Here is a 24,411-nt window from a genome sequence, read left to right as displayed (position 1 = left end):
ACTGCAGTATGTCTGTTTGGATAGGTCTCTGTTAAAACAGCGCACCTGGATTTTGCTTTTTTTTTTATCTTACTCTTCTTTGCAGGAGAGTTGAATCTCAGTCAGATTGTGAGGGGACCTCCAGCTCTGTTTAGGTCAGTTCACAGATTTTCTATAGGGGATTGATGTCTAGACTCTGGCCATTCCAGGACATTGATCTTCCTTTTTAGCAAGCCATTTCTTTGTTGAAGAGTGCTTCTGATCGTTGTATTGTTTAATGGTGATTTTTGTACTTCAGGTTTTCTGGCAGAGGGCAGCAGGGTTCACCACAAAATATCTTGATATTTGAAGCTATTCTTCTCTATTCCAACCAAAGCCCAATAAACCTGCTGAAGAAAAGCAGAACCATAGTATGATGCTTCCGCTAACATACTTGACAGCAATTACTATGTATTTAGCGTCATGAGTCTTGTTGGCTTTGCACCAAACATCTTTTGGAATTGAGGCCAAAAGTTTTAATGTTGGTTTCATTAGGCGAAAACACATTTTCTGAAATGGTTTTGCTAGTAGGATTTATTATTTTTTTTGGGGGGGGTGGGGCTTCCATCTTGTCACCCTACCCCACAGGAGAGGTGCTTGAAAAGTGTGTACTATGTCTTGTTTGTGCAGATTTGTGCACCATGTCATCCAAACTGCTTCATTTCAAACTTGGAATTTCATTACACATTTAAGTATAGCAGACATTCTGGTTAGATTTTAGGCACATATATACTACAAATTACACATCCAGCTTGAAGTGGGAGGTTTCGAAAAAATATTTTGTCCCAGTCTGTATCTTTAAAGGTTAAAAAGGTTCGAAATAATTTGTGTTGATTTCAGTTTTTACATAAACAAAAGCTGCATTTTCAGTAAGGGTGTATAGACTTTTGATACACACTGTATGTGGCTACAATTTGCAGTAAGATTTATATACATTTGTAAATAAAATATGTTATTACTAATATAAAAAAGCCATCATGTCAATCACAGACAAAACGAGTTAAGACAGTAATCAGTCTTTGCCTCATTTGACTCTTAAAACCAGGGTTGTTGCGTTCAGTTGGTTTTAACGTTCTGGAACGTTTATTGAACAGTAACAGTGCTGAAAATACAGTTAATGAATGACAAGGGGTTGGGTTGTGGAACGCTGTCGGTATTAAGTCACTTATGCTTCAAAACCACACCTCTCCATTACCACATAATCAAAAGCATACAAAGCATGTTGAAGAACGTTTTACGTTGTATAAAGGTTTTGACCGTTCAGCAATGATACGAACGTTCAAGACAGCTGAATGCTCTTAGAGTCCACCCACGTAGGACGAGCCGTCAACCGGTCCCTGGGAATTATTTTATATTTCAAACAGAAATATTTTAACTAAGCCACGGCATGAACATGGAAACGTAGTAGCAGCCACTGTTAAAAGGTTTTTATACGGATGAATGTACATTTCATTAAGAAGGTGGACTATGCAGACAGGTAAGACTGAGAGCAGGTGCCTATAGTATGTTGTAAGCTAACCTGGTTAGCTACAGTACTAGCTAAGCTGCTACCGGCTCGTAGCTTACTGCTTGCCAAATAACCTAGTTTCGGTAGCTACTGCGGCTAACATTAACAAACGTGTGTAAAATCCTTAGTTTGCAACTGGCTTGTTCGTGAATGATACATCCTGTATATGAGCATCTGCCAACTAGTTAGGTAATATGCTTACTCAGGCTGGTGAAACAATTTGAACTGGGTTAAATTACTGTAGCTAGCAAGTTGCTAGTAATACTCCATCAAGCTTGTCGATTCCAGCCAGCTAAACGCGTCCCTGACTGCAGTTGAGAGAACAGCAGTTGGGGGTGAGTTGATCATTTCGAAATTACGCGCAAACAAACCCGACGCCAGTTCGACTACTGTAGCAGTCGTTGACACTTTAAGGGATTGTCAGCCGTTATCATGACTGTCTTGGATGATGTTGGTTGGGCAGTGTCAGCGGAATACGCGCAGGACAGGTTACAGCCTTTAGGAATGGCGAGGACGCAAACGAACAATGTTCTGTTCCTTACGTTCCACCAACCCTTACAGTAAGTAGTGCACTGTACACATCTGTCACTATCGCGTTTCGGATTAGCGAAAGCTTGCAGATGGTGACGTCTGGATTAACTGGTTTGTCTGAGATACCCGTATATTCGTTTCATCTTTCCCTCTTTACCAAAAATGATCTGTGCATTCACCATGCCCTTTTTTGCGCAGTAAGTCAATGTAATATTTATTTCTACTCTACTGATCCCGTGCGACATGACGTGGAGCAGCTGTTGGTCTCCCTTCTAAGGATGATGGTATCTTAAACCCCAGTCATCTCCCTGACAACAAAGCACTGCCATGTGTCATTGATTGATTTACCTCAATAGTGGTGTCAGGAAAGGCCTCAACACACCAGTAATGTTCTTTCGCCTGTTCATGTTCAGTCTGTGTGTTGTGTTCTGGATTTGCTTCCAGTAGATTCCACTGGACCTAGTCAGACGGTGAATGGCCAGAGTGAAGTGAGCAGCAGGAGGTCCTGATGCCTGCTCTGCCTGTCTGTGTCCAGAGGTGACTGAGGAAGGCGTCATGGCTCTGCGAGAGTCCCCGTTCCCCAACTGCTTTGCGGAGGGTCTCCACGCTGTGGGCTGGGGTCTCATCCTGCCCTGCTTCTGGTCCCTCGACCGCCTCATCGCACTCAGCATGTCCACCAGCCTGGAACGCTCCCAGCGGGCAGAGCAGGAGTGCTACCTCCACCCACTCAAGGTCTTTTTTGGCTCCGTCCTTTTTCTCACCCTCTTCCTTGCCACGGCCCCCTTGGCCTTCCTTGGGTTCCTGCTCTGGGCTCCTCTCCAGGTCACCCGCCGGCCCTTCTCGTACCACCAGGAGCCCCCATCGAGGCTAGCGTCGGAACCGGCGGGGGACGGAAACCGGGGGTTTGGGTTAGGCGGCGCAAAGGCCACGTTCGGCTTTGTTACTGCCAACCTGTGCCTGTTGCCGGATGGCATCGCGCGCTTCAACAACCTGGGGCACACGCAGCGCCGCGCCACAGCCATCGGTCGGAGCATCGTCCAGGGCGTGAACCGGCCTCACATTCGCATCTTCGTGGACTCGCCCAGCAGCTGTGGTACCCTGAGTCCCTCCAGCAGCCTGCTCCCTGGCCCCGCCACCGCCACCAGCCCGGCGTCCTACGGTGCCACTGCGGCAAAAGACCGCGAACCCCAGCATCCTCCTCCCGTGACGGACCACTCGGACCGGGCCGCCGGTGAGGCCCCCGCAGAACCCGCCGAGCCCAATGGTCCGGACCACGTGGTGCACGTGACCTGTGACGACACGGAGGAGTGTCGCCAATCCACGCCCGCCCCCCCAGTCGTCCACGCCAACCAGAACTCCAACGAGCGCGGCCACACGAGCCACAGAAACCCTCCGCGGGCCCTGCATACCCAGGGAGTCCTGGCCACGACGGGTGACATCCCGTGGGAGGTGTCCTCTCTCTTCCCGGCCAACGTGGACATCCTGTGCCTGGAGGAGGTGTTCGACAAGAGGGCTGCGTGGAAGCTGACCGACGCCCTGCGGCCTCTGTTCCCCCACATACTGTACGACGTGGGGGTGTACGCCTGCCAGCCGCCCGGCAGCTGCTCCTCCTTCAAGTTCTTCAACAGCGGGCTCTTCCTGGCCAGCCGACACCCGGTGCTGGAGGCTCAGTACCGCTGCTTTCCCAACGGACGGGGGGAGGACGCCCTGGCTGCCAAAGGCCTGCTCTCTGCCAAGGTAGGTACCTCCGCCTGTTGCAGGACCTCATCTGTACAGCGTGCTTTCCGGTCATTGCCTTTCTTTCGATCTTGCGACGGGTTTCTGTTATTACGGCAGGATGCTTTTACTGCCGCCAAGCGGGGGGGGGAACTGTACTTTGGCTCACTTACTCTGCTAGATGATTCAACTGGGAGACCGTTACATGCATTTTAGTCAAGTTGTAGTTCTCGTCTCGTATTTTCACTTGTGTTGAATATTAGGCTACGTGGTAGTTGTGCTCATGTTTTCTCCGTTGATGGATGCTAGTTAAGATGTGACACACAGAAATAACTGACGCTGTGGTTTGTGGGGCGTTCTCAGGTGCTAGTTGGCCAGAGTCACAGGCAGAAGAATGTGGTTGGCTATATTAACTGCACACACCTCCACGCACCCAAAGGCAAGTTCTCTTCATACATTTTATTTGTCCTCTAAATATCACTCTGTTCCCTATTTAGTACATTCTTTTCCTCTGTGTTTTTTAAGGTGCATATATATTATGTATATTTAAGCTTTATTAGACGAGAGACTGTGGACAAAGTACAACAGGATGGATTCAAAGCCATGCCACAGTGGTACATGTGCAGTGGAGTCAGCAGCTTAGACGGCTGGACCAACCTCCTTAACAGGGCACTACTTCTGACCAGGGCTCATTAAGCTTTGGTCAAATGTAGTGCATTATGTAGGGGATAGGGTGTCATTAGGGACGTAGGCTCTCTTCTGTGTAGTGTTGTTGTCATTGATTCACTGACGTGAACTCTGTGTGTCCTGTTTCCTCCTCTGCGTCTCTCCTGTGCAGGTGAAGGGGAGATCCGGTGTGAGCAGCTCAACATGGTCACCAAGTGGATCCAGGAGTTCCAGGAGGTTAATGGAAAGCCTGACGAGGTGGTTGCGTTTGATGTGCTCTGTGGGGATTTCAACTTTGACAACTGCTCACCTGGTACTACTGCGTCTTTTGGTTATAGACCTATGTAATACAGACAAGGAAGTGTGATTGCTTACAGAAAAAAACAATTCTGTGTCCTGAATTGGGTTTCTAACATTGACTGTATCTTGTTTTTCCTTTGTGCTTGTTGTTGATTAGATGATGTTCTAGAGCAGAAGCACAGCCTGTTTGAGGAGTATACAGACCCCTGCAGAGCTGGGCCGGGACAGGAGCATCCCTGGGTTATCGGTGAGGACCGCCAGGACTGTCTTTAGGCTATGGTTGCAATCTCAATTTATAATTTAGTCAGCTTAAAAAAAAAAAAAATGCGCTAATAATAAACTAGCTACTGTAGGTAACAGAGTAGCTCTGCACTTTTTTGTTCAAACCAAAAAAAAAAAAAAATGTACAAAGTGTACAGGAACTCTTTGCTTAGGTTGCGTCACGCCTCCATGGAAACTGTCGAACAGCTCCACATAGCGTACTTCTTCAGACCAAGACACGCAGTTTTAGACTATATGTATTTGTTAATGTTGCTGTCTCAGGGCCACTCCGTTGCACTTCTGTAGTCCTCTGACAATACTTTTGTGTATTAACTGTGATATGTCATTCAGGCACTTTACTGGAACAGCCTACTCTGTATCGTGAGGACGTTAAAACCCCAGAGAATCTTCAAAGGTATGCGTCAGACTGCATTTACCGGGCCCTGGGCAACTGCACTACAAGGGAAACAAGGTGTCATTTGTGAGGTATCCTGATAGTTCCCTGATCACAGCCTTGTCTTCGTAGGACTCTGGAGACAGAGGAGCTGAGGATGAAGTACATCTCCCCTCCGGTGGCCCTGGAAGGCTGTCCCATGGTCTACCCTGAGTTGGGCCAGTCCTGGGTGGGGCGTCGGATTGACTACATCCTCTTCAGAGAGAGCACTGTCGCCAAGCACTGCCGAACTGTGCGTGCCGCCCACAGTTAACTATTAGATACTTGCACCCTCATGGTCTCCCCAAAATTGTAATTTGAAGCTGCCTTTATGCATGGATGCATATACGTAGCTTGAAACACCACAATCACGTCATAGTCATACTGTTTAACGGTCATTCACGTCATATTCATACTGTGTAACGGTCATTCACGTCATAGTCATACTGTGTAACGGTCATTCACGTCATAGTCATACTGTGTAACGGTCATTCACGTCATAGTCATACTGTTTAACGGTCATTCACGTCATATTCATACTGTGTAACGGTCATTCACGTCATAGTCATACTGTGTAACGGTCATTCACGTCATAGTCATACTGTGTAACGGTCATTCACGTCATAGTCATACTATGTCAGCCATTCATTAAAATTCAAATGGATCTGGAAAATGTCTGGCTGCAAAATGTGCATATAAAAATGAATACAGTACATGTTTTTGTTGTAACATTTTCCTCCTGTCCGCGTTGGTGCTTTCCTGTAGGAAATCGAGGAGTACACATTTGTGACCCAGCTGGCTGGCCTCACCGACCACATCCCAGTGGGCCTGAGACTGAATGTGACCCTGGAGCCAGAGACTGCCCAGTCTAATGAGTGACAACCCAAACATTAAAACCATTACTGTAACACCTTTTGGGAGATGTGGGGACACATAGGCTTCACCTCAAATGGCAATCCATTCCTGACATAGTGCATTTGGGATGGAGCCATTCACTATGCATATCACACATCACACGGGTACAACAAAACCTTTACTTTGTATTTGTTGCTTTAAAAATGAAAGGACCAGTAAAAGAAAAAATGCATAGGGAATTAGGGGTGGTGGTGAGAAATGAATGCTACATGTAAAAAGATGGGAATTGCATGCCAAATGGAACCCTATTCCTTATATAGTCCACTACTTGTGATCAGAGACCTGTGGACGGGGGTCTGATTTGGGCTACCATGGTCTGGTAGTTGCTAGATTTGAACCAGTATTGATTTCTTGATGATTATGCTCCATGCAGAGACCTAATCTAGGATGATTTATTGCATAACTCAGTGATATCCATGTAGGGCTTTTTTAGGCCCGGGGCAATGGTGAGGAGCAGTGAAATTGATTTTATACAGTGACAATCTCACTTTTTGGTAAATTGTTTAAAATATTTATGTATCTTTTTTTACTCTGATTTCATGAAGACGCTTTTATGATGATGCTTTGATGCCTGTGCGTAATAAATGAACTCACTGAAGTGTACAAGTTGTTTGAGGTTCTGTTTAAAACCAGTGGTTGAGACATTTTAAACAAAATGTGTTGGAGTTTGGGGCTAATATGACAAAGTTCAGTGAGACGATTTTAGAGATGGCGTTCACAATTTGTCTGGTGAACACTTCACAGGTGACAGATTTTCTTCTTCAAAAGCCCCACTCCTGTACACCAGGAGGCGGTGAGGCACTCAGAGGCGGGTGTATGGATCGGGGAATGCGTAAGCAGCAACGAAACCACTTATGGCTGAACCAATCCGAGTTCTAGGATTAAATACGCTTCCTGTTTCAATATGGTCCTTGAAAAACAAACAGAGCTTTGCCAATGACAAGATCGCTAAATCATGTGCTTTCTAAACTTTTCAAGGCAATTTTTGTCTCAAATACTTCAACATAATATTATTCAAGGGTACACTGGTGTTGTTAGAGGTGCATGTTTAATTTCAAAAGCGCGGCGGAGCACACAGTTCTTGTGTCGGGGTTACACATGCCTTTCCTCTCAACAGTCCTTTTTACACCTTTCTACATTTCAAAACTGTATGGGGAGATATTTCTTCTCAGAGTTACATCGTAAAGACACCATTTCACAGTGGAACAGCACTGAAAAGTCTCGGACACAACAGGATGGTTATGAAATTGAGAGTGACTCAAGCCACAGTAAGTAGAGTTAGATTATTTCATCAAATGAATGTAGCTAGCTAGCAGGCTAGGCATTCTAAGAGCGCATACCATTCACCTAAGGAATATTACACAAACGTTTTCGTGATGTGGCTAGACACGTTACTTGCCTCTTCATGATAATATATGGAGCTTTTTTTGGGACGTGTTGCTGTTATGACCTTTTTGTCGACCAAGTCGAATTGGGTATGTCTGGGTATTCTCATGCCATATCAACTCTAGTCACTAGTCATCGGTCACTAACAGGGAGTTGGTATGATAGCATAAACAGGCTGCCAACGAGTACTAAAGTAATATCTAATATCACCTTCTCTCTTTCGCTATAGGAAAACTGCAGGAGAAATTTAACATCGACGTGTTAGTGTCTCTGCTCCGTCAGGAGAATGCAGCAGACATCTGTGTCATCAAGGTGCCAGAAGATATCCAGTACGCTGACTACTTTATCGTTGTCAGCGGTTCATCGACCAGGCACCTCCGTGCTATGGCCCTCTATGCAATTAAAGTGGTAATTCATTAATTGAATCAATTGTTGGGCTGCAAAATAATAACTTATACAATATACCCAGGTATTCCAGATGTAATATATAGTTTTTAGTTTTTCTTGTACATTTTATTTTTAATTGTTTTCTGCTTTGCCCAAGTCCATACTGCTCTTCAGACCAGGAAGTCACATGGGTCTACTGAGAGTACACTCCATCACCTGATGGCCTGTTAGATTTGTGGCTTCCCAGCGTTAAACCTAGACTGTGGTGATCAGCTTGGGGCTGTGAAAGAGTGCCATAAACATTGTTCTGTTTGTCTTTTTTATTTTTACACTTTGTATTCTATATCTGTCAAGTTGATTCATAATACAACTATTTAAATAAGGGAACAAGCAGGAATCCTGTTCATACTTTAGTAAAGCTTTCTGTGAAACCTGGTTAAGTTAGGGACATTATGCAACTGTAAAATTTGAACATTTGGGTAATGGTGCTGCTGCAATTGGTGCAGGAAATGCGGTGTAAATTTGTAACCATTTTAATACTGTCTGTTTCGTATTTTGACAGTACAAATACATGAAAAAGGACTGTGAGCCTAATGCAAAGATCGAAGGACAGGATGCAGAAGACTGGATGTGCATTGACTTTGGTGAGTAATATCTGTTTCTGGATGGATTCCTTTTGCTGCCTTTACAGCCATGAGTCAATTTGGAAAAGTCTACAAGCCTTGCACATCTAGACAGCAAATTTTGCCTATTCGTTTTGGAGAAAGTTGTTGGATGGGGGGACCTTTGGGGAACAGCAATTTTCAGGCCTTTTTATATATTCTCAATTGGATTGTGGTCCGGGCTTTGACTGGGGCTTTCCAGGACATTAACCTTTTTTGTTTTTAAGCCACTCTATTGTGACTTTATATTTGGTAGAAGATTAATCTTTTCGCTTCACTTGTTTTAGCAATATGACCTGGAAGGGAGTCCCATTCAACCATAGCTCTATATAGAACTGTAAAAATACGTTTCCTATACAAACAGTCTGGGGGTTTTAATACATTTTAATTTTTTTTACGAAACACAGAAGTGATACATTTGACCTCTCCACAACCTTCAAACCAGAAGAGTTGGTCATGCATTTTGTTTTAATTAGTTCTTAGTGTGCATCGATCTGCTCTATTCTGAACCCGTTGTATCGAAGTTCATCGTTGTAGTTCCCGGGCCAGACCACCGAGCAATAATCAAAATGTGATAGTACCAGGGTCTGCAGCACTTGTTTGGTCAGATGTGGTGTTAAATAAAAAGAGCATCGCATATGTGTTCTCAGGACGTGCAGTGTTAGGATTGGATCATTGGCCTGATGACTCTTCCATGTCCCTGTTCAAAGTCTTCCTGGTTGGGTTGGAGATCTAGTTTCTGCCTGATGATTCCTACTGTCCACCTGGTTGTGCAGCTGATCTAGGATTCTCCCTAGAGAGTCTGGACACAGCCCACCAGCATTTATTGACCTGCTGGTCATCTGAAAATGCAAAAATATTGACGTGACGCAAAGTGGTCATGTACTATTATTTTCACCTCACACAGCCACCCTTTAGAGTCTGGCTACTCTTTAGGTTTATTCTTTGGTTCAGACCCTACGAGGGAGGATTTCCTCGCCACTGTGCTTCGACTCTTATTACCCTTTCTTTGGGGTTTCAGCCAGGGTATCTGTAAAACCAGTTTGTTTCATCTGCTGATGGGAAAATAATTTCATAAAATATATTTCACTGATTTGATTCAGGTGTGTCACAGCAAAGGGGTTGAAGACATGCGATCAAAAACCTATTGTTTTGTGTTTGGAATTTAGAACAATTTGAAGATTTGTACTTTTTTGTGTTGGTCCTTTGCAAAAACTTAATTCCATTTTGATTTCATGTAATAACATATGGAAAAGTCCAAGGGGTGAATACATTTCAGAGGCACTGTAGATTTGAATATTTTACTGAAATGTCACAGTTAAGACTTTATAACTATCTACTATTTTGTGATGCATTTAAGTGAAAATTACATTTTCTTGTTATTCCTGTCTGACCCTTCTTTCACTCTGTACTGTTAGGAAGCATGGTAGTCCACTTCATGCTGCCAGAGACTAGAGGGGTCTATGAACTGGAGAAGCTGTGGACCCTACGTTCCTTTGATGAAAAGCTGAGCAACATCCCAGTAGAGACTCTCCCAGAGGACTTCATTTATGCAGCCGATTTCAATGTCACTAAGTGACTCAATCATTAAAGAACTCTGTTGGGACTGTTTTGTTGTTCATAGAATATATGCAACGGTCAAGTGTATATCTGAAATTGCACCCCCTATGTTGGTCAAAAGTAGGGCCCTTTGAAGGGGATATGGTGTAATTTAGGAATTATACTGTAAAAAAAATAAAATACTTTTGTAAATAGAAGTTGTTTGAAAATCAGAGCTTTGTATCTTTGATTAAAAAAATCCACCTGAATATTAGATTAATTAGATACTTATCTTGAGTGAGTTTCAGTGACACATTTTATATACAGGGTTGGACCTGAAAACCAATCAGTATCTGTTGAGACCACCATTCGCCTCACGCAGTGCAACACATCTCCTTCGCATAGAGTTGATCAGGTTGTTGATTGTAGCCTGTGGGATGTTGGTCCACTCCTCTTCAATGGCTGTGCAAAGTTGCTGGATATTGACAGGCCCTGGAACACGCTGTCATATACGCCGATCCAGAGCATCCCAAACATGCTCAGTGTGTGACATGTCCGGTGAGTATGCTGGCCATACAAGAACTGGGATGTTTTCAGCTTCCAGGAATTGTGTACAGATCCTTGCAACATGGGACCGTGCATTATCATGCTGTAACATGAGGTCATGGTAGTGGATGAATGGCACAACAATGGGCCTCAGGATCTCGTCAACGGTATCTCTGTGCATTCAAAAGGTCATCAATAAAATGCACCTGTGTTCGTTGTCCATAACATACGCCTGCCATACCATAACCCCCCCGCCACCATGGGCCACTCGATCCACAACGTTGACAAACCGCTCACCCACACGCCGCCTGCCCTGTACAGTGAAAACCGGGATTCATCCGTGAAGAGAACACCTCTCCAAAGTGCCAGACGCCATTAAATGTGAGTATTTGCCCACTCAAGTCGGTTACGATGACGAGCTGCAGTCAGGTCCAGACCCCGATGAGGACAACAAGCATGCAGATAAGCTCCCTTGAGACGGTTTCTGACAGTTTGAGCAGAAATGTTTTGGTTATGCAAACCGATTGTTGCAGCAGCTGTCCGGGTGGCTGGTCTCAGACGATCTTGGAGGTGAAGATGCTGGATGTGGACGTCCTGGGCAGGTGTTGTTACACGTGGTCTTCGGTTTTGAGGCCGGTTGGATGTACTACCAAGTCCTCTGAGACGGCTTATGGTAGAGAAATTAACATTCAATTCACGGGCAACAGCTCTGGTGGGGGGGGGGGGAACAAAAGTGTTGCGTTTATAATTTTGTTCAGTGTATATGCTACTTTCAAAAAAGTTTTCCAACTGAACGTGGCCCTGGGTTCAGGGGTCAAATTAGGTGATTGTGTATGAAGTAACGATAGTTAGACATGCATATTGTTGACTGAAATTAAGATTTAATCGAATTTTGTCTGAGCTGTTGTACCGTGTTATAAACAAAAGAAATATTGTTTGTTTGTTTTATCCTCCCATAGGCACTTCGAAAATGTTATGCAACACGTTTGTAGTTAGCCTACCTGTTTTTAGTTGTTTCCACGAGACCAGATGCCGCAAACCTATTTGTAAGGAGACCGTTGGGAAAATACGGTTAGGCTAAAACGCTGTAAATTTAATTTGGACTTTTGATAACTCAAGCAAATAAGAGTTGTTAATTGTATTTGGATAATTTACTTAATACAGATAAAATATACATTTCGCTGACATGTTTAGACAGGCAGTCCAATTTTGATATTTATTTTATAACGTGAAGATCTGATTGGTCAAAAGGCCTATTGATATTTTTATGAAACATGTCTTTCTAAAAAACCATTTGTGGCCTAGCCACGTTTTAGCTAGCCTTTCGTATTGTGTTAAGAACGTCACAGCAAATCAACATAATGGATCCGTTCGTGATGGACCGTGAGAACAGTGAGTGTTTTCGCTCGGCTTTCTATATTTTCCGACTTATGACAAAAACACATCCCGTGTTAACTGTTATTCACTTTCCTTTTAGTGGAACTTGTTGGAGTTACCGTGGATGCCATCACGTTTTGGGCACAGGTGCGCGTGGTGCACGTTTGTAATCTGGACGTTGGTTGGAAATGTTGCCTCCATTTGGTTCCTTCATGAACACCCAAACGTGCGTTTCCACAGTGAACTCACATTGTTGTTATATATTGTTGTAGGTTGTCAATCAAGACCAACAAATTAAAAACATAAATAATGTCTTGGCGGAGAGATGCCCTGCAGCCCCAGTGTTACATGGAACACCCAATCCTAAAAAGGTAAAGAATATCGTCAAAACGCTGGAGAGATGAAGAGACAGTATTTCAAGTTATATTGGATTAAAGAAAAAATGTATTTAGGTAATTTATCTTGAGACTAAATAAGCCTGATTTTTGTTTGGTTTTTGCCATAATGCCAATTTCTTATTTGCCTTTGCCAGGAATGGCGGTGCGTTTGGCAAGTGAACAGATCTGGGATAAGACTAAATCACTAAAACTAAACTGCTTGCAGGTATGTGAGGTCACTCCGTGTTCTTGACATTTACGTTGCCTCTCTTGTTTTCACCTAGATTTATGGGGCAGTCTTCTCTGGGGACAGTTGCTGGTACAGGTGCAAGGTGCTGCAGCAGAATGACGATAAGGTGAGTCTGTGTCTGTCTGGAGTCATTCAAATGATCACCCTGGTTCATGATGTGATGCTTCAAACGTGATCAGGGCTAGTCTTCATAAATCTTTTCAGTGGGCAGTCTTCATAAAGCTCATTATTAGTGCTGATCAAGACTTGATCTTGTGTCCAGTTCCAAGTGTCCTTCATTGACTATGGGAACACTGAGCTTGTCAGTCGGTTAGCTCTGGTGGAGCTGCCAGAGGATCTACAGTCACAGTGTTTCACCAATAACTACAAGTTGTGGGGTTTCCATGTGTCCACTGACGAAGATGCAACGCATTTCCAGCAGGTGAGACTTTCCTTACTCTGTTTCGCTCCATGCTTTACCATCATCTGTCTGTATACAACCTTGTTTCCCAAAAAGTTGAGACGCTGCGTAAAATGCAAATAAAAACTGAATGCAATAATGTGCCAATCATTTATCCCTATATTTAATTGAAAGTAGAATAAAGACAACATATCAAATGTTGAAACTGAGAAATGTTATTGTTTTTGGCAAAATAAATGCCCCTTTTTAATTTGTCAGCAACACGTTTCAAAAATGTTGGGACAGGTGCGTGTTTACCACTGTGTCGCATCTCTTCTTTTAATAATACTCTGTAAGGAACTGAGAGACCAGTTGCTGTAGTTTTGAATGTGAAATGTTTTTTATAGGATTTCAGCTGCCCGTCTGAGGGCCTGAAAATCACAGCCATCCAATATTGGTTTTCGGCCTTCTCCCTTGCATGCAGAGATTTTTCTGGATTCTCTGAATCTTTTAATGATATTATATACCATAGATGAGATCCCCAAACTTTTTGCAATTTTACATTGAGAAACGTTATTCTTAGATTGTTGCACTATTTGCCTACAGTCTTTCACAGAGTGGTGAACCCCTCCTGATTCTCACTTGTGACAGACTCATCCTCACTGGAATTATCTTTTAATACCCAATCATGTTCCAGACCTTTTGCCAATTGACCTACTTAGTTGTGTGATATTCCACCAGTTTTAGTGTTTTAGCATTTCACACATTTTCCAGTCTTTTGTTGCCTCTGCCCCAACTTTTTTTTTTTTGAAAAGTGTTGCTGGCATCAAATTCAATGTGGGAACAATAAAATGTATCAATTTCAACATTTGATATATTGTCTTTGTGCTATTTTCTATTGATTATAGGGTTTAAATTCTTTGCACATCATTGCATTGTGTTTTTGTTTACATTTTACAAAATACCTTTTTGAAAACGCGGTGGTAACAGGTGTTAATAGGCCTGCCACCTGTGTGTTTTATCTTTACCCATGTATTTACACAATGTGTTTCACTGCCTTGTGAGGTCAATAAACTAATAAACGTGAATGCTATGTTTCTGTGGTAGTGTTTGTATTTCACTGTATGCAGTAGTATTAGTAGGCTGAACTCTTCTCTTTTTTTTAATGAATCTTTCTGAAATCTGCATTGTTTTTTTTCCCCCGGCCTTCAGGGAAAGGCCTACCTTCAGAATCTGATTTACGGGAAAAAGGTGCGCATCCAGAAGAAGTCTGTGTGTTTCAACGGGACCATCCTCGTCCAGGCATTTCTGGGCAACCTAGACATCGGAGTAGAAGTTCTGAAGATGAAGTTTGCCACGCTCAACCTCCCTGGGGGTAACTGTGAGAGCCCCATGTCGGTGCAGGCCCTTTACGGTTACGGTGACATGCTGGCCGTCCCGGTCAGCATGCCAAAATTACGTCCGGCTTTTGACGACCAGAGACCCCTGTCACTGAAGTAAGACCCTTGTTTGTCTAGGAAACACGGTTTCCCTATCTGTTTCTCTGACAATGTCTCATTGGGAAATACTCGTTCCAGCACTAGAATAGCTGATAACAAGTAGCTTCTGGTGTAGGGATAGGTTTAACAGAGAAACGCATGCTGCAAAACCATCAGGGTGGCTAAGCAACAGTATTCATGTGGCTCCTTTAAAAAAACAAACATTATGAAGACATTTCAGGGGATGTAGGTGTAACATTTATGAGGTCTAACAGTTGAGGAAGCAATACTGTTAACACGGGCAGGGTTTGTGGGTTTGACCAGGTCATGGTCAGTCTTTGTTAGTTGTTTTAATGTGTGGGATTTTTGTGTGTGTGTGATTAATAGCAGGTTTTTTTTTTTTTTTATTCCTGTAATTGCCTACATCCAAAATAGCGCTCTATTCCCTATAATGTGCCGTACCTTTGACCAAGCCGTTTTAAAAAAGGTCTACATGAATAAGAAATGGTGCGCCATCTAGTCCTCATATTGGCACTGGTTAACAGGAGTGCGAAATATTGGTGGTGGGTTGGTGTCGCCTCAGTTCTAACCTGTGTTTTAATGACTCAGGAAAAAGAGCTCAGGCACAGCCCAGTGTGCTGCCAACCTGGGGAAGACGCCACACCAGGAGCTGGTGGAAGAGAACCAGAGGCTCGAGGTAGAAAGAGATGCCCAGCAGTGGAGCTCACAGCACAAGGAACACATGCTAAGAGAGAGTGTCTCCGAGCTCCAGGTTGAATGGAGTAGTGATGGATATATGTACACCTACACACACAATTACATGCCTGGACACTTTTTGTAGTGACAAGGGATAGTAATCATTATGAGTGATTTGCTGATATCGACTTGTTTTTGAGCTGGTCTGTATTGAAAGCAGACCTGCCTGAGGCTTTTGAAAATATAACAATGGCCAGATTGCGTTTTGCAGTACATTCCCAAGGCATTCTTTGACCACAAGTTTCTCAGTGACACATGGTAGAAATGCTTTCATCCAGTGTAGCTGAAAAGCAGTGCACCACTCTCAATCCTGTAACGAAATGGGAAGTTTAGGGTGTTGTCACAAAATGTGGCAAAACCTATGGTTTTCCTGGGGGTGTTTTCAAGTAAATTAATCTCTTTTATGAAATAATGTCAATGAAGGAAAATGGTAAAAACAACAAAGATCCTCCAGACTTGCTACCAGATTGTGACCTTTATTTTATTTAGTTGTCAAGCTCCTGCTCCCTATCTTACACAAACACACACCAACCTTTCCAAAACAAGTGTGTCGTCTTGTGTCATTATCTCAGACATTGCTGGAACAGACGGTTAATGATGCAAAAGAGGGTGACCGATGTAAGGCAGAGCAGAAGACACTGCAGTGCATATCAGAGCAGCTGGAGAAACACCTGCAAGATGCCAAAGAGGATGAGCCGGTAAGGCTGTGTGGTAACGTAGGTAGCTGAGAATTCAACCTAAGAAAGCGGTCACTCAGACTCTAATTCAGTAGTGGCTGAAAGGGGCTTGTTAAATACAACTATACTCCAATTGATAAACGGAGCAATAGATGCAATTGATGACCATCAGTTAAGAAAAGGTAATAAGGTTCTTAGTTATGACAAACTAAGTTTATCAGTTACAGGTTGTGTCTTTAAAACAATGTTCCTCATTGCAATGTCTCAGGGTTGCTGGTGGCTTTCAGTGCGGCCCCCAGATATGGACCCATATTGCATTAAGAAGTGCATTATATAGTCTTGTACCAGCCCTCGCGCTAATGTATTGTCATAGAGTGGCTCCCAATGGAGAATGTTTTCAGCAGAGTAAAAGTCACTTAAAGGGTCTACATGTAGAATGTTTTGCATTGTAATATCAGAATGTCCATGATATATCTGCAGTAATAGTGGAATGATAGTGTTTGACAACATTTACTCACCCAGATGTGGTTGCATACAAAAGTGTAGCCTAAAATGCCAAGTTTCTATTGGCCGCCTGAATGCACACTGGCTTCTGTTGCAAATGGAAACGGGGCACCCTCCCTGTTCTCCATCAGCTTTACAAAGCTGTGATTATCTCCCCTCAAACAGCAGTGGCAAACAGCAGAAAGCAAAATGCAGTTCTCATTGCAAAGATTCTACACAGTTCACTCAATTTCTGTTCAAGTGAGAAAACAAGCAGTGAATAGTGTAATTACTGTGCCATCTAAATCGTTTATATATTGAAAATACATTTTTAACAGCTTTTGTAAGCTAGACAAAAGTGAAAGAATGTTTTTCCACAAGGTGGAAACAAATTAGGGATGTAGCTTTTAACCATTTTAATGTCAGTTACTGACTCATATTTAACATTAAATTCATTACATTCATAACATTAGTTCTTAGATTAACTATATACTCTGAAATAATGTCATAATTCACTTTGATTCCTCTGCTTATTGATGTATTTTGATATTTAATCATAATAAGGATTTGGAAAATGGCCACTGCATTCTTCTACTTAGGTGTTTTTCTAATCTCTTGTTTTGGCTATGAAGGGAGAGTTACAGCAGAAGCAGGTGGATAGGTTCTTGGGCTCTCTGGTCGCAGAGCAGTTCTCCAGGCTTGCTGAGAAAGTCAATTCCCTGAGAGGATTAAGGTACTGAGAGCTGTTTGCCAGGCGGGCCCATTTGATCCCTTTATAGGTTACTACTTTAGGATGGAATAGGGTACCATTTGGGACTCATTAAAGTCAGTCAGTTGTCTGGAATGAGGACATTCCCTCCCAAATAGCAATTCATAATGATGAAATGACAATTACAAAGTTAGAGGAAAAAAACACCCTTTGATTATCTGATTCAGCTTTCCACATTCAGCTTGTCTTCTTTCCGTTGCATTATTCTGGTTTCTATTCCACTGAACAGAGAGAGAACCCTGGGTAACACTGAAAGTGACAGCCTAATGGAGTCTATCAGTGTTGTTATAAACAACCGCATCTCTGCGCCCGTTACCATGGGGAAGATGGATTCGGCTTGGAGTGACTACAAAGTAGCTCAGGACAAGGTCAAGGCCTGCCAGACGGTGAGTTGACACCCTGCTGTTCATTACTGATGTCCTACTAGGGCCTATTGACTGCAGTAGTTTGACCAGTGCCTGAGGATATGGGTTTGGTCTCCGTAAAAGGGAGGCATCTAGGACGCAGGCAATAACATCACATCGGATCAGAAAACGGTTCCTCTGGGAGACTAGGGCCTGCAGCATTAACACTGGGGTTCAATTGGCCAGCACCGCCAAAGTTTGGGGGCTTAATTGTGAATTTGGATTCCTTTACTCGTATGCATTCTGTATGGCGCGTAACGTTTCTGGTGTAGACTTCCTGGTTGAGCGAGTAGTGTAATAACCTGAACGGCATCGGATGAGCGTCGCAAGACACTTTTCAACATTGAGTCTGTTGAGAGTTTAATTTCAAACTGGATATCACCAAATGTGCGAGGGGGGGAAAAACTGGTAGAAATGTAACAAGAAAAAACGTCTAATTCAAGTAACGGCCATAATGTTCTGTGGTCCACTTTGCAGAAGGAGCAGCTTGGGGAACTGATGGGCAACAGGGATAAGGTGAGAGCTGTGCTGGCTGGCATGGTGGAAGCCTTCATACAGGAGGCTAAGTGTTTGCCACTCAGGCAACGCATGGACAAACTTGAGGTACCAAAATCCAAAAGTTCCCTTTTTTTTAGGTTAAGACTAAATTGTGGAATCTGAATATCAGTAGTGTACGTAGTTGGGGATCCACGCTCCCAATAACGTTGTCTACAAGGCAAAGCCTCCTTTCTGCCCTCCAGCGCTCTCATTTATGGTTGAAACCCCTGAAAGTGTTTCTCATTGCAGGAAGTGAGCGCTTCCCTGACTGAGGTGTTTGGCCCAGCCGACCTGGAGGAGGACGCCGGAGAGCAGGCTTTTGAGCAGTTCTTCCAGTGGAGAACTCTGAGGAGCCGGCGTACTAAGTCTGTCAGAGACGAGACCGACAAGGCACTCAAGGCCCTGTGTACCTGGTCAGAGAACGTTGGCAAGGTAAGGAATGACCCAGAAACCCGTTACTTTGACTAGGTCAGTACTACAGCCTTTATTCCGAATGTTTTGCCATCACAACAAAGCCCTTTATTTGTGCACTGATTAGCCTAGTTTAATGGCTTTTCAATCAGTTGACAAGTGCAATCAGGTGTGCTAAATTTGGATTTGATTGGATACGAAACGGTTAGAGAGGTTTAGAACCACTGGTTTAGATGGCTGGGCAGATGGGAAATGTTCTTCCTCGGTGTGCGTGTAAATTCAGAATGCTTGTTCTGAATCTGCCGTGTTTCCCCTTCAGTTTTTCTGTCTATCGGCTAAGACAACAGTAAGTGTGAAGGACGTTGTGGATGGAGTGAACGAGTGGATAAAACGGGCAGGGATTAAAGTTGCAGAGGAGCTGGACTTTTCCCAGTCAGTTGGGGTGAGTTCAGGTGCAGATAAATGACACCTCATCACTTTGATAGTGAACTACCTCTGACCAGGGCCCATAAATCCCTCCAGGGCCACATTTTGTAGATGTACGGATGGACAGGTGACAGAGAAACGAGACAAATACTTGTTCCAAATGGCATCCCTTAAAATTTCTATAACACTGTATTTTATATTCAACTATGAATAGTTTGCCGTTTGGGGGGGATGCTTTTACTTTTTGTCTTGAGTGATTAATCTACCGTTGACCTCGGTTGTGTACATGTTATGTGTTGTACTAAACAGGATCAGGACGGTCGCCAGAGCAAGGCCGTGTCCAATGCCTTCCACACAGCCATGCAGCATATCCACAAGGAGCTGGGTCTCCTGAGTGACATAATGGAGAAATGTCTGCACAACACTAAAGTGAGACATGTTTTAGCGTGTTTATGTCACAGCTTATGCAAACTGCCAAAATCGAAAGGGTATAGGCAGGAATTCCGAAGACATCCAGGATTTCTCTAAAACCTCTGAATTTAGTTTTTATTATCCAAACTTAATAGTAGGCCTCCGTCGTCTTTGTGCTCTCTTACACACCAACACAAATGTTTCCTCTTCGTCAAGAATGTTGTATTCCATTTGTGTTCAGTTTCAGGGTGACATGCTGCATTGGCAGAGCGCCAGCCCGACTCCAGATGCTCTGTTTTCTGTGAAGAAACACATCCGCAGTTTGAGGTCTCAGTTGAAGTGGAGACAGGTGGAGGAGGGCAGCCTGGAGGAGGTGAGCAGCAAGTCACAGAGCAGGTTACTCCCAAATGTCACCCTATTCCCTGTATAGTGTTGTACTATATTACCAACAGCCACATGCGGCAAAGGTAAGAGACACCATATAGGAAGCAAGGTACCATTTGGGAGAATCGCACAACAGCTGGGTTGCTCAATTTGTCTTGTTATAATGCCTGAATGATTTCCTGTAATTGCTGTCGGCTTTAATGGATAAGGTAGAAGATCTAAAGGGAATGGAGGGTGTTAATGAGGCGGTTCATGGTTTCTCCTCTCACAGGCGGAGGATATTGACTTAACAAAGATTCTGAAGAAAAAAGAAGAGATCGCTGAAACCAGAAATGCTCTCTTCCAGGAAATTGGACAAGAAAGACAGGAATACGTGTGTTACCTACTGTGTTACTTCCTACCACCTGATACTTTCACAATTGAGTCACTATATCAGCGTCACACTCCATTTCACAATGTCTGTCATTTGTGTCCTGTAGATGAAGCTAAGTGCTCTGGCTGAAGGGGGCTTTCCAGAGCTTCCCCTGCTCTACCCTGAGGCAGATATACAGAGCTACATGGTAAACTCCCACTACCTCTGAACTACAAAATATGGACTAAAGGACATTGGTACCATCTTGTGAAACTGTGTTGGTGGTCTAGTTCCACTGCGTCTCCTTAATTGGCATCCTGTTCCCTGTTATGTTGCACTATATATAGAGCTCTGGTGGACATTGTTCACTGTGAAGGAAATACTTTGCCCCTCCATACTGAGCAGGGCACATGCAATGCCTGGGATTGGGTTCTGTCCCCAGTGGGGGCCCGTATGGAAATGTCTGCACTCGCTTCTGTAAGTTGATCATGATAGGAGAGTCTAAATGACTGGTGTGTGTCCGTGTGTGTGTGTCCATCTGTCTGTCCAGAGATCTGGTGGTCTGCTGATGAAGAGTCTGGACAGGGACATGTTTGACGCAGAGCCCATGAGGGAACTGAGTGGACGCAGGCCTCTGGTCTGTACTGAGTTCCAAGGTCAAAGGGTCATACTCAAGGTGAGTCCCACAATGCATCCTATACAGTGCAGTGTGTTTACCTATGGTCAAAATGAGTTCAGTAAATGTGTGGGAATCTGGCATCCCCACACATTTCACATTTTTATTTTAACCCTGAGCTGGCCTACCTGATTCATTGAGTCAACTTGATCAACTGGCCTTTGTCTAGTTTTGGAGGGAAAACAAATGTATGTTTTAGTGGTTTGGGAAATACTGCTGTGTAGATGGTAGGCTTGGTTACATTTCATTAAGATCCCAATGAGCTGTAGCCAATATAAATCTATTGTCCGCAGGCCTTTGAAGGAGACTTTCCAAGTTTAGAAAAGCGTGTGTATATGTGACGCTGCGTGCCATATGAGCAATCCTTAAGATACAAAATGAATGTTCTTAATCATGTTCTCAAACACGGCTCACAGATGTTTGCTCATCTGAAAGGGACTGTGGCCGTCACAGCGGATTGCTGTTGTCCATAAGTGTGGCTTGTGTTACCAGGGTTACACTGTGACTGAGGAGACAGAGGCCAGGATGTTGCAGAGAACCGCCCAGTTTCACCGATCCAGGAAGGAGAGTGGTAGTCAAACAGACTGCGGAATACTCCCCCTTCTGGCACTGTTCTTTGGCAAGGTACTGGTCACTCAGTCTTCATCTCCTGACCGACTCCCTGAACTTCAAAAAAACTAAATTTTTCATCACCTGAGTGACCTGACCTCGTTCTGTTCTCCGCGTGCTGTTGGTTTTACTGTCAACCTTTTGTCTTTCAGTCGGACCCTCTTGCATATGTGATGGTGCCATACTTCCCCAATGCAAGCCTTGGCGCTGTCCAGGCTGCCAATCCCCTTACTACCACAGTGAGTTTCCTGATCCCTGCCTCCTATCTTTATTTTACTTTGGGAAATGTTTCTAAACGGTGGGCTGTTACTATATTTTCCTTCTGATCCTTAGACCAGAATAATTTTAAAAATAAAAAGGGGGTGGGGATTTTGTGGGTTTACCAACATTTAACCCTTGTTTTGTGATGTAGCACATTGACCTGGGGTGTGAAATATCTCATCAAAGTTACTTCATTTGACCAACTGCTGTCAGATAACTGTATAATCCGTATTAATAAAGAGCCTGTGATCTCCATGGGCCTAGGATTTAATCATGTATTACCTAGTGTAGAATAAAAGGACTGGTTGTGATTCACAATCTTTCTAGCATCCAATCAAGATAATACAAAACATTTAATTTAAAAAAAGTTGAATGACATTTGACAATTGTACATCACTTGTAGCATGAATATATGCCTCTACTGCCTTATACATCCATGTCTCTGAAACTTTGTCCAAAGCTGGTAAAATGTTTTACCAGGAGAGCGTGTCCCTCAACTTATTGTTTGTGAATTTAAACCCAGACTGTACTTTACCTTTTCCTCCAATAACATCGCTTATGTGTTCGATGTGCTCGATTAAACGCTGAATCAGGAAACGGTGAACGTGATGAGAGGAGTGGCAGAGGGACTCAAAGTCCTCGACGCTACAGGCATCACCCATGCCTCCCTCAACCCCAACAACGTGTTCCTCCTCCACCGACGCCAAGGCATGGTGGGAGACTTCGACTTCACCAAGAGTCCTGTGAGTGTCCCGTTTCTTGGCGGGTACCGCACCACGTCTTCCCTGCTTTGCCCCAGTGGCCCAACCACCCGCGCCACAGTTTACATCCGAATGTCTGTTTCTCATGGGAATTGGTTTGTTTGCACCCGTCCTAAGTGGCACGTGTGGTTGTTCCAGGTGCAGAGGGCTGTGGACAGTGGGATGGTGGCTGGCTCGATCAGCCTAGTGGCCCCGGAGCTCCGCCAGGCTCCAGGCACACCACCTAGTCCAGCCTCTGACATGTACTCCTACGGCTGCCTGCTGCTATGGGTAGGACTCCTTCACGCGCCCCTTGCCTCTGTATGAAGCAAGACAGATACGGCAGATCCATAACCTTTTGATCGAGCTGGTTTGGAAAGGAGGTGTATTTTAGGGGTTATGGGGGGACACTGACTCATGTCATGGAAAATTGCGGTCTAAATTTAATCTCCAAGTGTCAAAATAGTACTGAAGTCAAAATGACGTTAGTGTTGGGATTAATCCCCATGCCTTTCGGTCCATGCCATTAATTTTGTGGTGTCAACAACTCTGCCTACAGTTGCATGCCCCTGGTTTCCATGGTTATCTGGATAGCGGAGAACTGAACCTGGATACTAGTGGAGTGAAACTGGTCAGTAATCCTGAAAGCCTTCAGTTGTATTTCTTCACCTAAACTGTACAGTGTGTCATTATAATAATACAAAATAAAGGGGACTGGTATAGCGCTTCCTATTAAAGGATCCGTAGTTGCTTAATTATAAGAATGTCACTTCATTTTGTAAGTGCTAAAATATTGTTTTCCTTTGCCAGGAAGCCAGGCTCCAAGCCCTGCTTTCTAAGCTTTTGGTTAATGCTGGCAGGTTGACTGCCGCCGAGGCTCTGACTGAGGACTACTTCCTTTCTGACCCGTAACCAGGCAACCAGAAGCTAGGAGAGCAACTGTTACATACTATCAATGTTTGATTGCCAGTTTAACTTTTAATTCTACTGTTTAGAACTGTTGTCAATTTGCCAATGTAAAAGCACTATTTGATTTGCTCAAATGCGTATTATTTCCTGTTTATAATGTTCTGTTCGGTTATCAGGTGTTGTTGCAGATTTATAACTTTATCACCCCAGATCCGTGTGTGTGTATATTGATGTCAATCCAGGTGCGGAAAAACACCCATACCTGAAAACTGCAATTTCTGTGCTGACACTAACATATTTTGTTGTTTTTGTTTTAAGTTGTAGTTAGTCTTTTCCAAACCTTAACCATTTGGTATTAATACCTAACACTAACCTTCATACCGAACCCAAATGTTTTTTTAATTTTACATTGTGTATAGATGTTTATTTCCCTCTGGAGAAATGTCAAATATTGACTTGAACAGTAAGATTACATGTTGAAGTAACCAGTCAGTCTTACAGTTAAGTTTAAAAAAATAAATAAACTTCATGTTCTTTGAAGATCCGTATAGGGCCCAATTCTTTTTTTTTTATTACTAAAAAAGAAACACCAAATTCAAAAATGTTAGTTTGCGCTGCCTTACACATACTTTGTAACACAAGTTCTGTATTGTGTTGCTAAGAGATTCCTGACCTAAGAGATGTCAGCACCAATCTCCTGTCAAACCGCCTGTCTGAATCCTCAGAGAAAATTCATATCTCCCCCTTCAAGTTTGAGAGCTGTAGTTACATTTCTGGGCCCATTATATTCAAAACTACGAGTTGAGTTTGTCATCAACAAATGCCTTTGATTTGGAGAGTAATTCAGACCCATCTTCCTTACAATTTATGCAATTATT

General features: G+C 43.5%; 3 protein-coding genes across 7 annotated transcripts; all 3 read left to right on the top strand.

Moving 5' to 3' along the window:
- The first annotated feature begins 1,196 nt into the window (after nt 1–1,196).
- On the top strand, nt 1,197–6,950 carry smpd5 (sphingomyelin phosphodiesterase 5). 3 transcript variants are annotated; one of them, XM_010884465.4, is made up of 8 exons: nt 1,197–1,495; nt 2,504–3,793; nt 4,136–4,211; nt 4,611–4,751; nt 4,896–4,985; nt 5,351–5,414; nt 5,526–5,685; nt 6,198–6,950. In XM_010884465.4, exons 2-8 carry the CDS (start codon nt 2,612–2,614, stop codon nt 6,309–6,311), a joined length of 1,827 nt encoding a protein of 608 aa, XP_010882767.1. In that variant the 5' UTR covers nt 1,197–1,495; nt 2,504–2,611; the 3' UTR covers nt 6,312–6,950. The 3 variants fall into 3 exon arrangements, with proteins under 3 accessions (XP_010882767.1, XP_010882766.1, XP_034144554.1); XM_010884464.4 differs by having other exon boundaries at nt 2,501–3,793; XM_034288663.1 differs by lacking the exon at nt 1,197–1,495 and adding an exon at nt 1,594–1,860 and having other exon boundaries at nt 2,501–3,793.
- A 298-nt stretch (nt 6,951–7,248) lies between these two features.
- malsu1 (mitochondrial assembly of ribosomal large subunit 1) lies at nt 7,249–10,537 on the top strand. Its single transcript, NM_001303993.1, is given in 4 exon segments — nt 7,249–7,615; nt 7,963–8,141; nt 8,683–8,764; nt 10,201–10,537. Coding segments are annotated over 4 exon segments (735 nt in total). The 5' UTR covers nt 7,249–7,302; the 3' UTR covers nt 10,362–10,537.
- A 693-nt stretch (nt 10,538–11,230) lies between these two features.
- LOC105018772 (serine/threonine-protein kinase 31) lies at nt 11,231–24,073 on the top strand. 3 transcript variants are annotated; one of them, XM_010884469.3, is made up of 25 exons: nt 11,231–11,248; nt 12,173–12,259; nt 12,345–12,391; nt 12,517–12,615; nt 12,906–12,977; nt 13,134–13,292; nt 14,463–14,746; nt 15,338–15,500; nt 16,057–16,182; nt 17,277–17,377; nt 17,643–17,799; nt 18,295–18,420; nt 18,604–18,786; nt 19,085–19,207; nt 19,501–19,620; nt 19,844–19,975; nt 20,258–20,359; nt 20,466–20,546; nt 20,889–21,014; nt 21,507–21,638; nt 21,776–21,862; nt 22,478–22,627; nt 22,784–22,915; nt 23,184–23,255; nt 23,435–24,073. In XM_010884469.3, the coding sequence occupies exons 2-25, from the start codon at nt 12,229–12,231 to the stop codon at nt 23,534–23,536; spliced, it is 2,907 nt and encodes a 968-aa protein (XP_010882771.2). In that variant the 5' UTR covers nt 11,231–11,248; nt 12,173–12,228; the 3' UTR covers nt 23,537–24,073. The 3 variants fall into 3 exon arrangements, with proteins under 3 accessions (XP_010882771.2, XP_019896359.2, XP_019896360.2); XM_020040800.2 differs by lacking the exon at nt 11,231–11,248 and having other exon boundaries at nt 11,661–12,259; nt 23,439–24,073; XM_020040801.2 differs by lacking the exon at nt 11,231–11,248 and having other exon boundaries at nt 11,662–12,259; nt 15,338–15,425.
- Nucleotides 24,074–24,411: the final 338 nt, after the last annotated feature.

Source organism: Esox lucius, chromosome 20 (assembly GCF_011004845.1).
Source record: "Esox lucius isolate fEsoLuc1 chromosome 20, fEsoLuc1.pri, whole genome shotgun sequence".
In the NCBI taxonomy this organism is placed as follows: Eukaryota; Metazoa; Chordata; class Actinopteri; order Esociformes; family Esocidae; genus Esox; species Esox lucius.
The sequence above is the reverse complement of the archived record's forward strand: the minus strand, read 5'-3'. Positions and strand labels throughout refer to the sequence as shown.